We start from the raw sequence: 14,351 nt of genomic DNA, 5'->3' as shown, positions 1-14,351 counted from the left end.
TACAGTGGGAAGACTATTTACACTTGGTGGAATTCGCTTACAACAATGGATATCACACATCAATCCAAATGTCTCCATTTGAAGTCTTGTACGGACGAAAATCTCAGACGCCCTCAAATTGGAGTGGCCCGGAGGACAAATTAAGGTTGGGACCAGAAATGCTCAAGGAGATGGAGGACATGGTCAAAAAGGTGTGAGCTAACCTGAAGGCCGCTCAAGATCAGCAAAAGAATTTTGCGGATCGGAAAAGAAGGTTCAAGGAGTATCAGGTTGGTGACCACGTTTACATAAGAATACAAGCCACGAAAAGTACCCTGCAGTGGAGCAGTTGCGCTAAACTTGCGCCTCGTTATTTTGGACCTTTTAAGGTCTTGGCAAGAGTTGGGCCAGTAGCGTACCAGCTAGCTCTACCAAGCCACATTAGAATTCATAATGTCTGTCATGTATCCATGCTTAAAAAGTATATTTATGACCCTAAGCATGTGATCAAGTGGCAAGATATACGGGTAAGAGTTGTTTTCAATTGAACTAATTGGGAATGTATCTGGAGACAAATGACTGATACTGTTAATGGTTGCAGGTCAAACCAGAAGGAGAGGTCCTGGTCGAGCCACTGAGCATTCTCGACCGGAGAGAAGTACAGCTGTGGAAGCGGGTTATTACCCAAATTAAAGTGCAATTGCAACACTATGGGCCTGATGAGGCCACTTGGGAAGATGAAAAACTTTTTAGGAAAGCTTATCCGGAGCTGTTTGGGGACACTAGACATCGGGACGATGTCCAATCTCAGGAGGGGGAGATGTGATGACCGAGGGAAAATGTAATTATTTAAGTTTACTATGGTAAAAACTGAATTAGAATGACATTGAAAGACTTATTTTTCTTTTAAGAGTATTCTCTTAATTTTACATGTGCACTAAAATGTTTTAAAAGAAATACTCATAAAAGTATTGGAGCTCCCAAAAGGGAACTGGAAAAAGAAAGTTAATTAGCAAAACTGAAAATAACCACCTTCCCTAACTGGAAGGGTCTCCAGGGAAACGGGGAGGTTGGTTGACAGAACTCTGGGCTGTAGAGACAGGCAGAGAGAGCAAAAGGGAAGAAAAAACTCTGAATGGACTAAGTCTGGTAAGGACCAGATAGTCGAGCACAAAGTGCTGTCTTGCTGAGGATAGTGATCCGGTAAGAAGAAGCTTGGGGGGAAACTCTGGTCCTGGAGGACAAGTCTCACGGATGGGTGGATAACAAGATTTACACAGAGATCTGCAGGAGACTTACTAAGGAGTTACGGTACCGGCAGTGACCAGGTAAGTAACTGAACCCTAATGCATCTGTAGTTATCTGTGTAACATTTATAAAACAGAGCATTTGTAGTTATCTGTGTAATAATTATAAAACAGTGCATCTGTAGTTATCTGTGTAATATTTAAAAAGTAGTGCATCTGTAGTTATCGGTGTATTATGTATTAAGCAGAGATTCTTGGAATTAGCAAACATTAATACTCCTGCATAAATAGGCTTGCAGCGACTATGACTCAGAACCAATGAACTGGGTATCGTATGAATGGAACAGAAACCCGGTAGTAGAGATAATACCTTAACTCATAACGCATACAGAAAATAGAAAGACATGGTTAAACCCCGACTGAGAACCAGAGGGTGGAAGACCATGCCTTGCGGGTAGTTGTCTTAAGATATAGGGGTTGTCCTTACCTAGAGAAGTTAACAACATTAGAATAGTGGAGAGGAATGATGATAAAAAACCCTTATCACGTTCCTTATAAACCTCAAATGGAACCTGCCCAGGTATTGCATAGAATGCAGAATTTAAAAGAAGACAAGAAGAAGATTAGTGAACACATAACCCTCGAACCAGGTTGAATCCGCGGTAGGTGTGGGTTCTGGAGATTACTTCGCGCCAGGCGATAGCCTGAACCTCGGTTCGCATTTTTGGAAAACAAACAAAAGCTCAAGCAAAAGAATCAAAGCTTACGAGTTATCTTTAGATAAATAATTAAGAAAACTGAATAGTCAAGGACCGGTACCCAGGGGACGGACTTCTGTAACAACAGCAATTTGATAAACAAAAGAACCCTCTTTTAAAGAAGTAGTGACACATGCAGCAAGCGCCGTAATGGGCATTTAAATAATGAACTGTGAAACATATGTACATATCGAACGATTTACTGAAAATATATATATATAGTAAGCCACAGAGCATTGTCCAAACATTGCAAATTAAGGACAAATAATAGTTTGAATTCGTGGCTTAACATTCAGAACCAAATGGTTTCTTATATACAGAGAACCCAAAATCGAATCGACCATACATCTATAGTAATAAGATGCAGGCGCGATATTCCAGGGTACCTTATAAAGACCTGCTAGAAAATGAATTCAAATATAAACAAACCCTTACCTAACGCCGTAAACAATAAGCACATTTTCAGAACAAGAACTACAAAATCTGGGTAGTGCTCGAACTTCATTATTCATGGAAAAACTTTGATAAAAATGCATGCTTGTAATTGACAGTAGAATATGAACAAGGGTTTGTATTAATTAAACGGCCGCAAGTCTATGTTGGTCCAGACCAATACCAAATGAGCCGGATTCCCAACAAATGTCTTTAGAAAAGTCATGAATACAGTTCAATCGAAACAAAATAATACATAGTTGCTTCAATAAACCACACACGGAACTATAGCCTCATAAACTGGAGGCTTCCAACCCAAAACCGCTCGAAGCGAAGGGGTTAACCCGGTACTCATAAGACAGATCCAAGACGTATGGGACCGGAGCATATTAAACCGTGCGTCACCATCTGCGTCCAACCGTGAAAGAGTAAGGTTGGGGGTTTCATTTAGGCGTAGAGGGTAACCCTCAGGCGACGAATGGTAGGACATAAAAGCTTCAAACAGAAATTATTCACATGGAATATATAGAAGAGCCGAAGAGATGCACCTGGGGTAACCTCGGCGAACTAACACCTCGAGGAAGTCCACCCTGTCGTAAAACCTCGGAAACGGACGTCTGCGACCAGCCATACAAAAGAGGAAATCAATAGTTCTGACTTCTTAAAAGATAAACCAATGAAAACAACGTAATACTTACCAGAAGCCAGCTCGAGGATTTATAACCCTGAAGCAGAAGCTCAGCGGTGAGGATGCATGATGACAGAGATGGTGGATATGCCTCGGCGCGGAGTTGTGGAGCAGTCTCACCTACTGTGGCGGAATGGAGCTGAGAGCCGAGGAAACGTCGAATAATGCCAGCAAAACCTCGAAGATTCAGGAAAGGCAGAAATATATAGCTAATTTCCAGAAGTGGAGACGTGGGGGTATCTCCACCCTCCGATTTTACCCAGAGCCTCGGCACCGTTGATTAAGGCGGTAACACCAAAAACGAAAAGCGGGAAAATTTCCAACCTGGAGCCATGCCCCATTCACGTGAATAGGCCGGCGGAATTTAGTGCCATGGCCAAGTGTCCAATGTAGGTGGCGCCAGCGAGTGAGAGACAGAGCTTTATGCATGGTATATTATTCATGGGTAGAGGGGCGCCACTTAAGGTTAAACGATATAACTTATAAACATGACCAGCACCAAGATAAATTAATCCAAGAGTTGTAATGTTAATGAAGTTGTAGCCACCATAAAAAAAATTCTATATACTTTAATATGTGGGTGAGGTATGTGACATTTACGAAAGTGTTTTGGACACCACTGTCCGACATCGGACCTAACGGAATTCAGTTAAGTTATATTCGAAAGAATGGCCTAGAATACTGTAGACCGACAACCTGGCAGGTCACATAGACAACCTGACAGACGTGATATTTTAGCTTCTTGGCCCCCAGGTCTTTCCAAAAGGGCAGCGCGGGGTTGGAGTTCGGATTCTTCTCCAGAAAGGAGGCTGACTCCACGCTATCCGATACGCCCAACCCTAAAATCTTCGTCCCGTCCAGGGAGTCATAGAAGGAGTATGACAATGTGCCCTTCAGCCCAGAGTAGTACGACTTGAGTACAGCCTGGCAGCAGTACGAAAGCAAATCCTGTTTATTCCACCTCGAGATATACATTCTGCGCAGGCTGACGATATCGCTCAGCGATAACTGCGCATAGGGAACGCCTCTGCTGAGCTCCTGTGAACTCTGCCGGAACCAACCCGGGTCGAATATTTTGACGGCGCAATCCATTCCCATTGTGAATGCCGCTGCCTGTTCACACAAGAAAATCGATTGTCACAACAATTAGTTAGCTGCGACCGATCTGCGTTTCTGATCACACTATTATTAGACACAGGGAAGGAGAAGTAGCCCACCTCTGGCAGATTTAACATCGCTCTATTATCGGCATCTGATTCCCCAATCGACACTGCGAAGACTGCGGCCTGCAATCGAAGAGATGACGGTGACATAAGAGAAATAAAAATTGTAGAAATGAGATTGAGATTAGATATGATGCATACATACCCATGAATGTTGTAGGTTTTTAAGAATGGCCACTTTGATATTACTTTTCTTCTCAAGCAGAGCAGCCACTCTGGCCATGTGGGCGACTGCATCATGAATGTCGCTAGTACCCTGAGGCTCATAGATGCCGAATGAAACCCACCTTAAGCTTTGGCTTTGCCGTGCCTGATTTGAGGAGGAGGAGATTATTTTGTTCGGTGTCTTCGTCTCCATAGATGACAGGATTAACCACGTTAGAGAAAACAGGCGAAATGGCGCGTCTAGAGCTCTACGGTAATGAACGTAGGTTTCAATGAGGGCGTTCAAACCATTCGATCCATTATCAAATGATCGCAATATCCAATCCACGGTTTCGTCCAACGTCTGAAAAGATCGACCACTTTGCGGGTTGCTTGTATCAACAAATTCCGATTTGAGAGATGTTCATTTCGTGGAGAAGAATGAGGCACGATGCTTAGCGTCCGTCTCAGCAATGTCAGAAACTTGCCTCAAAAGCAAATTCATGAAGCCATGATTATCATATATAATGCTCCTTTCAAAAGGATGGATGGAAGATTATCATGTGTATGTTTGTAACGGCTCCTTTATGATAAAGATGGATAAAGAATGTAAAGGCTACGGCTCTATCCCCTCAAAAACAGAACCTGTATAGGGAACAGATGCATCAGAGTTCAATTGTTTTCCAAACGCTTCTCTTCGCCCGCGGGCCGCGTTTTATTTGGGTTACCTTCCTAAAATTATTTTAAAAATTTCGATTTGAAATAAATTTAAATGTAATATTTATTTTTGTTTTTAACGATGAAAAATAATTTTATGAAAAAATATAATTGAATTATTATTCAGAATTGATTAATTATAAATATAAATATAATATAATAAATTTGTTTAATTTTTTATTAATAAGAAATAATTATACCAAATGATAAACTTATTAATAGAAGTTACTTCAAAATTAAACTGCTCAATAAATTATAAACACAATATTGACTTGGATATGGGATTATTACTAATTTTTTTTATTAAATAAACCTATATAATTAGTTAATTCATAATAATTAAATGCATTAAACGGTAGAATTTTTTCCATTAATTTAAACAATTTAAAAACCAAACGAAACTCTACTCTTAATATATGTATAAATATAATAGGTTAATTTTTATTATATGTTTAAATATAGTATATTAATTTAATTAATGTTAATTTATTATGTTTTAGCTCCACTATTAATTTTTATTAAAATTAAAATTAATTATATATATATATATATATGATTAAAAAAATAAAGAATACTGATTCCAAAAATACAATGAAAATAGTCAATATAATTAGTTTATATTAAGAATATAATTATATTAACAACATAGTCAAAGGCTGATATATCAGATTTTTTTTATTAAATTATAATTTTTTGAAAATTTACAATCCTATTAAATTTCTAATAAAAGTATAAGGTTTCAATAAAATTGATTCGTAAAGTGTGATTTTTTTATTAAAATATAAGGATTCGATAAAATTGAATCGTAAAGTATGATTTTCCTTTTTTTAATAAAATGATTAATGTGTTTTGTATGATATTGTTACAGTTTTGAAACGATGTCACATTTAGAAATGTAAAACTGTTAGAGGATTATTATATTTTTATAAGATTAAAACGTGTTGACATGATATTATAATAATTTTAAGTTTTCAATATATGGTTCCAATAAATCATAAAATGGGATCAATTTTTTAGTATATTATTTATTAACTCATTTATGTATTATTAAATTGCTTAGTGTAATAATCAGCTATATAAGAATTATTAATAATCTAAATAAAAGGTATTTTAAAATTTAATTAATTTTTTATCTATTAGAAACTAATATAATTTTATCAGTTAATAATTCTTATTTTTCAAGTTTAAATTCTAAATATAATATTAAATAATTATTTTATATTATTTAAATGGGAAAAAATATTTTATTAATTTTGAAAAAACAATAATATATATTTTTTTTTTAAATATAAACTTAATAAATAAAGCATAAAATTAAAATTATAGTGGGAACAAAATTGTTTTTAAAATTCCCTAAAATATTTTTCATATTTTTACAAGGTTAGCCATAAGAACAAACGCATTTTTAATTGGTTGCTAAAAATTCTAGCAATGGGGAAGCTTTCAGGGAGCTCCAATTGCCACAACAAAATGGGAACATGGAAATGGATTTCCAATACATCAAACTCTAAATTAATATTTTATTTTTAATATCAATTAATATAATTTTTTAGTATTATGAATTAAAATATAGTTATTTTTAATAATATAAATTAAAATTTAATTAGGAAATGTTAGTTTGAATTGTTTGGTAAATAGTTTGTTTTCTCATTTGCATAGATGTAAAAAATTTCTAAATATTTTACTTTTAGTTTAAAAAATACAAATATTTTTCATATTTATTTAATTATTACAAATATTTACTCTATTATAAATAATTTTATATTATTTTAAAATAGTTTTAACTCATAATCAACCAAATGTAAAATTTTATATCAAAAAATTATTTAAATAAAAATGTATTTATAATACTCATTTTCTAGTTGTAAATATAAATTGACTATGATGCATATATATTTTTGGCTTAAATTATTATTAAACACTAAAATCTAATATATCAGCCTTCCACTATGTTGTTAATATAATTATATTCTTAATATAAATTAATTATATTAACGATTTTCATTGTATTTTTGGAATTAGTAAATTTTATTTTTTTAATCATATAACTCCATACATCTATATCTATATATATATATATATATATCTATATATATATATATATATATATATATATATATATATATATATATATATATATATAATTTCAATTTTGATAAAAATTAATAGTGGAGCTAAAACATAATAAATTAATATTAATTAAATTAATATACTATATTTAAACATATAATAATAATTAACTTATTATATTTAAACATATATTAAGAGTAGAGTTTCGTTTGGTTTTTAAGTTGTTTAAATTAATTGAAAAAATTCTACCGTATAATGCATTTAATTATTTATGAATTAACTAATTATATAGGTTTATTTAATCTAATAAATGAGATGGCATTTTGGTGGGAGGCAATATAACTTCTAAAGAGATTATGATTTCTGTGGTTTAAAATATATATTTGAATAGATAGCCTCGAACATTTTATTTTTGGAAATTAAAAACCTCAAACTTAATATTTTCAAATATATATAAAATATTTAACAAAATTCACCAACAAAAAATGTAAAAAAAACTATTCCATTTAACTAAAATTAAAAGAGTTTATATATATATATATATATATATATATATATTAAATTCAAAATTTTATAATGAAATAGTTTATAAATGTTAATATGTTTTTAGAGGTAAAAAATATTTCAAATTGCTAAATTAAATTAATAAATAATTTAATATGAAATAAATTATTATATAAATTATTTTAAATAAGAAATATTGTATAATAATTTTAAGAAATTATATATATATATATATATATAAGAGGGCTCACGGAAAGAGTTATGTTTGTGGTTAAAATTATAAGACATATGGATTGGAAATTTAGTGAATTTTAGCTTAAATAGTTGTTTTAGGTGATGGGAGGTAACGAAAATTATAGTTATCCTATCACATTTCCCAAACCATGGTGAAAACAGTAAATAAAAAAAATTATTATCCTATCACTTTACAAAATCCCAATGGTGTCAGTTCATTGTTTCAACGCTTGACCCATTCACTTTTAACCATACAAGTCATTCCACTGCATCCGCATCGGATCTGTTTACACTGTATGAATCTGGGTGTTGTTGGGTACGGTGACAGAACTTCCCCATTCTGCATTTATTGGTAACTCACCGAGCTCTACCTTGAAATCCTTTACATACAAGCTCAGGTTGGTAAACTCTTGGCTGTACAGCAGAGTTAATATTTGCAGCAGTGGTACCTTGTTCTCGAGATCCCTAATCAAATCGGCGGTGAGAACTCTCTCCCTTCCATCAAACAGTTAGACTCACTCCGGGTGACCTTTCAATCTGGGGCTCACGGTTTTTGCTCTCATTCGATGCAATAGGGTTTGGGCTTCCAGAGGGTTCCTTCGGTTCACAGGTTGCAAACGAGATGTTCATCTTGTTCCATCTTATAGGGGCGAACCTAACACCTTCCACCTTACAGATCTGAGACTTTTCTAGCAGGTCAGGTATTTCCTCCCTAGTTCATCTGCTACTAATAACTCGACCTGTTGTTTTTTTTTTTTTTTTAATATGACTCTAAAAATCTTTTCCTTCTTGTGACAGGCTAAGCATCACTTTGAATATCAAGCGCCGAAGGCTAGGAAGGTGGAACATCTTTTGCCCCAGCATGGAGCTAGATTTGTCCGGGTATGCCACATTTTGAACCCTTTCTTGGTACCACGGTTGTGATAGTTAATGGGTTTGCCGATTTCAACAGCTTCAAACTTGTTTTCCCTTTTGCAAGGTTGATTGTTGATTTCCTTCTGGAAGGGGTTTAGACCGAGTTTCCTTTTCTGTTACGGGGTGCTTCCACAGTTTGCTGCCCAGTGAGGGCTTCTGTCTGTGTGAATTCTGATGTTGTGTCTTGTTGTAGTCAGTGTTGTTTCTAAGAAATGGCGGCTCCTCTGCCCATTCGGGGTTTTGTAATAATAACAGTGCCGGTTAGCTTCGGCTCATGAATATATGTTATGTACATTCATTGATTTCCTGTGTTTGTATATTGAGGATTTTTGTGACTCTTAAAGATTGGGCTAGCTCTGCTGCCCATTCCTTTGGCGTGTTATATTCAAAGATATAAGTTTATTTTTTCCTCCACTCTGCTACAGGTCTATTGATTCTCTGAGATTATGCTATGGCTAGCTATCCCAGCTCTAGCTGGTCTACGTGTGTCTAATTTTTTCTCAGTAATGTATACATATGTTCCTGTACAATTGATTCTACCCAGAATGTACAGTAGACTCTTATACTCATTGTTCTATATGCGTTCAGGGTTTTCTTTTTCTTTTTCTTGAAAATCCTTAAATAAGTTTGGAGTAATAAGTGTGCTTTACTTCATTAACACACCAATTTACTATTATGTTATATATATATACATGCAACTATCAGCACACGGCTATGTCTGTTATTGAGGTTTATAAGTTCTCATAATCTTGTTTGTACTCGTTGTTTTTATTTATTAAAAAGCCTAATTGCTATATGACACATATTACTTTTAAGGCCCTCGACCATGGTTGACCGATTAGGGTGCTCAAGGGCCCTATGGAAGTGTTGGCCGTATCCATTCTGCTTTCATGTTATCATACAAGTATCTCACCGCAAGTGTTTAACTATTGTTGGTCAACCAACAGATTCAGTATTAGCCAATTTCCCCGCTATCCACACCTCATTATCACAATTTCACTTCTTGACTGTGAAAGGACAACTTTAGTTCTTTATTTACTTTCAATTATCTGAACATGATTTGTTAATCTTTTGCTGAGAGGGAAATATTATCATGATTGTTGAATTTAACCATACTTAGAACTTTCAGTTTTGCATCCTGCTCTAACTTTTATCTAGAACTCTACCAATTTTTTCTTAACGATTTCCGACTTAACATAGGTATGAAATTATGGTTAGTTCCCCTCTGTTTATTCCCAGCATAAGTCCTTCAGATTTCTCCAAAGTCCTTCTATCTAGTCCATATGGCCACAGGTGTCCTAACAGATGCATGTAGCCTTCTTGTGACTAAGGGATCTCCCGCGCTCTTGGTTATTCGAACTGCACCAATATTACTACAAGAACAGGGTTTTCCAAATGGGAAACCTCTCACAAAACGTAACCATTTTACACATAACATAACCTATCTAACAGAGTCAACCCAGACCATATAAATAGACCAGACCACACTAGATGGAGCTCTATAGCAACTCAATAACTTACAGAAGAATGGAGATGCAAATTGTACTTACCTATGTTCCAGCACGTTCAGTATTTATTCCTCTTGCTCCTCCAGAGCTTGGAAACACTGGTTTTCTGCTTGTCTTTTTCCCGTCCACGAGAGTCGTCTACAAGACCGAATCTCCCACCAAGCTTGTTTGCCATACCATAGCCTTCAGCAAACCTATTGCACATTCGTGCCCATGCTATCTGGTCATTACCAGACTTAGCATGATTTTTCTATCACCTCTTCTCCCGTCTGTTCCTCAACAACCCGGTCTTTTTGCTTTTTTTCCCCCTCTTACTACTGGGGAAAGCAGTTAGGGTTATCCCCTTCTCCTGGCAACTGTTTTCTTTTTTTTTTTAACAATCAAGAAAAGAAAACAACTTCCCAATGAGAAGTTACAATATTTGATTTCACTTGATTAATGCTCAAATTCAAAGTTAAAAGTATTATAATTAAAACGGAAATTAATAATCCTTGTCCAATGTTTTCACCTACGGTGGTAACAAAATATTTACAAATTTTCCGGGGTCATTACATCTTCCCCCCCTGAGATTGGACATCGTCCTGATATTTCTTAGTCATGAACAGCCCTAGGTAGGTCCTTTTCATCAGTTCCTCATCTTCCCAAGTGGCCTCCTCAGGCCCAAAGTGCCGCCACTGCACTTTAACTTGGGTAATAGCTCGTCTCCGCAGCTGTACTTCTCCCCGGTCGAGGATGCTCAGTGGCTCAACTAGGACCTCTCATTCCGACTCGACCTGCAACATACAACGTCCCAAGTTAGTTTCTTAGAAAATGATCCTTTTGACAAGTCTATTGTAACAACAATTTTCCCACCTGAATGTCCTGCCATCTGATCACATGCCTAAGGTCATAAACATATTTTTTCAACACTGAAACATGGAAGACATTGTGAACCCGGATGTGACTTGGCAGAGCGAGCTGGTAAGCCACCGGTCTGACCCTTTCCAAGACTTGGAAGGGTCCACAATATCAGGGTGCCAACTTGGCACACCCACTGTTACACTAAAAAATGTCACCATGACTACTTACAGTTAGTATGGCTCAAATCAACAGTCATGCTACCCTCTTAGGCAAGTCTTATGCCTCTGCTATCCATCTCAAGCTCAAAGAAGAGAGAAAGTCTTGTAAAAAATGTGTTTATCTCTGGGGTCGCAGGTTCTCTCTAGCCTTACCTGCGGGGATGCTCACAATGTTCACAAAAGTTGCGTCCATGGACGCTCTGTATGTTAAGGGACAGGTGCGTCCTTCTGTAAAAGGCAAAATGCGCGAGTTTCAACTTAAAAAAGTTACTTGTGGTTACTTCTAGAACTTTCTAGAGGTCGGTTTGATGAAATGGATGCGCCTCCAGTTGGTTCATGTATCCCTATTAAGGAGGAACTTATCCCATCAATAAGGGAGCTATCCCACCCAAAGAGGGGGATTATCCCATTGATGGTGGACCTGAATAACCTCTTTACAGCACTATAAATAAAGACATTGAGCCAGAGGGAGGGGAGGTTGGAGCTATACATTTTCTTTGGGTAAACGCTGCAGGAATTAGGACTCCCATTTAGAACCTTGTGAGGAGAGATTGTCTTTGCTTGATTCTACTTGGAAGTGGGTGAGCTTTGTCAAAGTAGAGGAAAACCCTTGATGGACCCTGGGAGGAACTTGCACAACACCAAGGCCAGGTTGTAAGAGTTTCTTTGTTTCGTTATTAATACAAACTGGTTTATTTTTCTCAATAGCTTGTGTTAATGAGTTATTTCATGTGTTCCTTGGTCTGCATGTTGAATATATGTTTTATTATATGAAATGCAAGTGCTTGGTAATTGTTTGATTGTTTGTGGTTGCAGGAATTGACATGAAGGAGGAGCTCATCCGGATCGGCAAGGACGGACTACAACAACAGCGTTTTGGAATAAGGTAAGCCTAAACACTTGTAGTTTTCATGTTTTAAAAGGTATATTTAGAGAAAGATCACTCCATTTTGTCTTGTTTGTCGCTAGAGAGTTTAGACTCCTAGGGAGGTCAGTTGTGTCCGCACAAACGACTTTTTTCCGCCACGACAAATTGGCGACTCCGCTGGGGAATCCATTAATGAGAGAGTCTTTTCCTTTGTGTGAACTTTGCTCTGAGAAAATCATTTTTATTTTCTGGTTTTTGACTGTGAGAATTAGTATTTGGGTGGCTTAGCTTTAGATTTAGTTAGATTTGGTTTTTCTTAACTTTTCCAGAAGGACGCACCCTCTGAGTACTGCACAGTGCGTCTTTGGACGCGCTGTTGCCGTTTGCACAGAGCGGGCCCGCACCTGTTATAACGGGTTGCCTGCGTCTTCCTGTAAAATTTAGGAAAATTCCATTTTTTGCTTTAATTGCTTTTAGATTTTGATTTTTCTTAGTGTTTTCTGCCCAGATCCTTTAGTACCCTGTCAAAAATTTTCACCTGAACTTGTTTTGTGAGCTTTGAGTGTTTTAGTGGATTTCAACGAAGTTTAGGCCTAGGGTTTGATTTTTGGATAGGTCCTGTAGTGACTTTGACGGTAGAAAGTTGTCCAGCCTTAGATCTCTCTGGTTAGTCAGCCTTCTTAGAAGTCGGGCCTGTCGTAAAGTCTCCTTGTGTGAGCAGCTTGCCATTTAAGTTGTTTTGGGTCAAATTTCGAATTACTTGTTTATAAAGTCTTGATTTCCATTTTACAAAAGAACAAAAAGATTAGAGTTTTGTTTTGGCTAGTTTTTGGTTCTGCAATAAGCTAGTCCTTGATTTGATTGTGATCAAGTAAAACACCTTAGAATAATCATTGTTGGTTTTGGCCTCGTTAAGATTGCTTAGAGTAAATTTACCTTTTAGTTTGCTTATGAGTGAATTTTCGTAGATTTTAATAGTTGTTAAGATTGATTTTTGGTTATATTAGATTTATTTGCTTTATTAAAAGAAAAATACAAAAACATCTTCTTTAAAAGTCTTGTTTCAAGTAGTTTTTTGTTTTTGAAAGAGGAAAAGAGTTTTTTCGTGCATGTAAAGAGCGGTCATGTTTTTATGCTTGGAAAAGACAAACGAATTGTTTCTTTGATTGTCTTCAATTAAGAAGTTGCTTTTATAAAGATTGCATTCTCTCAACTTTTTAGTTAAGCAATTCATCGAAAAAGTAAAGTAGTGGGTAAATCATCCTAGGTGCATTTTGTAGTGGTTTCGAGTCGAGTCAACACACCACTGGTTTCACTTCCATCACCTTTTGACTTAAGAAACAACCTTAAAAGTAACGCTTAAATTAAAATCAATCTAGTAATTTTTATTTTTCTAGGGCTCTGAAACACCAACATAGCTTAGGCTAGGGTCTTGGAGTAGGTGAGTACTTAACTCTCCAAGACTACAAAACCAAACAGATAGTTTATCTTGAGTAGATTAAATCCAATTGTTTCAGTTACATTCTGGGAAAGCTCCTCTTAAAGGAGAAGCACGAGCTCGTGTCCGAACCAGTGAGGGGATCATTCCCCCCTCGTTGGGAACGACGCCAGACAGTACGTATTACAAACGGTAAACCTCGGATTAACCATTGTCGAGGAGCCAGGGGTCACTTATCGGTAAACCTTGGATTATTGTCAAGGAGCCGGTAAGGGGATTGAGCTTGTTACTCTGCCCTTGCGTGCTGTCGGAGTTTAGACTGTTCCCCCAGGTGTAATTGTTGTGATTGGTAACTTTAGTGACCATAATCTTTAGGGTTCTACCGAGGTGACGGTGGAGGGAAGGTCCCACTGTACCTGGAGCAGACGTCGGTTATACTCACTTGGATTTTCCGGGGGGTTCACTTCACTTCGAGACGGTTAAAGTGGAGGAACTTGTGCCGGTCTATTCATTAAGCAGGTTGCCGGGGTAACTGTTCCACCCGCCATTTCTGTACTGAATCCTGCGA

General features: G+C 36.4%; 1 protein-coding gene across 1 annotated transcript; it reads right to left on the bottom strand.

Moving 5' to 3' along the window:
* Positions 1-3,758: 3,758 nt before the first annotated feature.
* On the bottom strand, positions 3,759-4,685 carry LOC149139554 (uncharacterized). The gene is made up of 3 exons (XM_089450761.1): positions 4,473-4,685; positions 4,322-4,390; positions 3,759-4,217 (listed from the first exon to the last, which is right to left on the bottom strand). Exons 1-3 carry the CDS (start codon positions 4,683-4,685, stop codon positions 3,759-3,761), a joined length of 741 nt encoding a protein of 246 aa, XP_089306887.1.
* Between the last annotated feature and the right edge of the window lie 9,666 nt (positions 4,686-14,351).

Source organism: Pinus tabuliformis, chromosome X, assembly GCF_031772625.1.
Source record: "Pinus tabuliformis cultivar Carrire ecotype Pingquan chromosome X, CPIR1, whole genome shotgun sequence".
In the NCBI taxonomy this organism is placed as follows: domain Eukaryota; kingdom Viridiplantae; phylum Streptophyta; class Pinopsida; order Pinales; family Pinaceae; genus Pinus; species Pinus tabuliformis.
Note: the sequence above shows the minus strand (reverse complement) of the source record. Positions and strands in the feature narration are given on the sequence as shown.

What these genes read in the sequence shown, in the direction of transcription:
- LOC149139554 (XM_089450761.1), bottom strand. Translation starts at nt 4,685, where the DNA reads ATGGAGACGAAGACACCGAACAAAATAATCTCCTCCTCCTCAAATCAG. An exon ending in AAAACCTACAACATTCATGG is followed by an intron (nt 4,391 to 4,472) that starts GTATGTATGCAT and finishes CTTCGATTGCAG; the next exon opens with GCCGCAGTCTTCGCAGTGTC. An exon ending in CGATGTTAAATCTGCCAGAG is followed by an intron (nt 4,218 to 4,321) that starts GTGGGCTACTTC and finishes TTGTGTGAACAG; the next exon opens with GCAGCGGCATTCACAATGGG.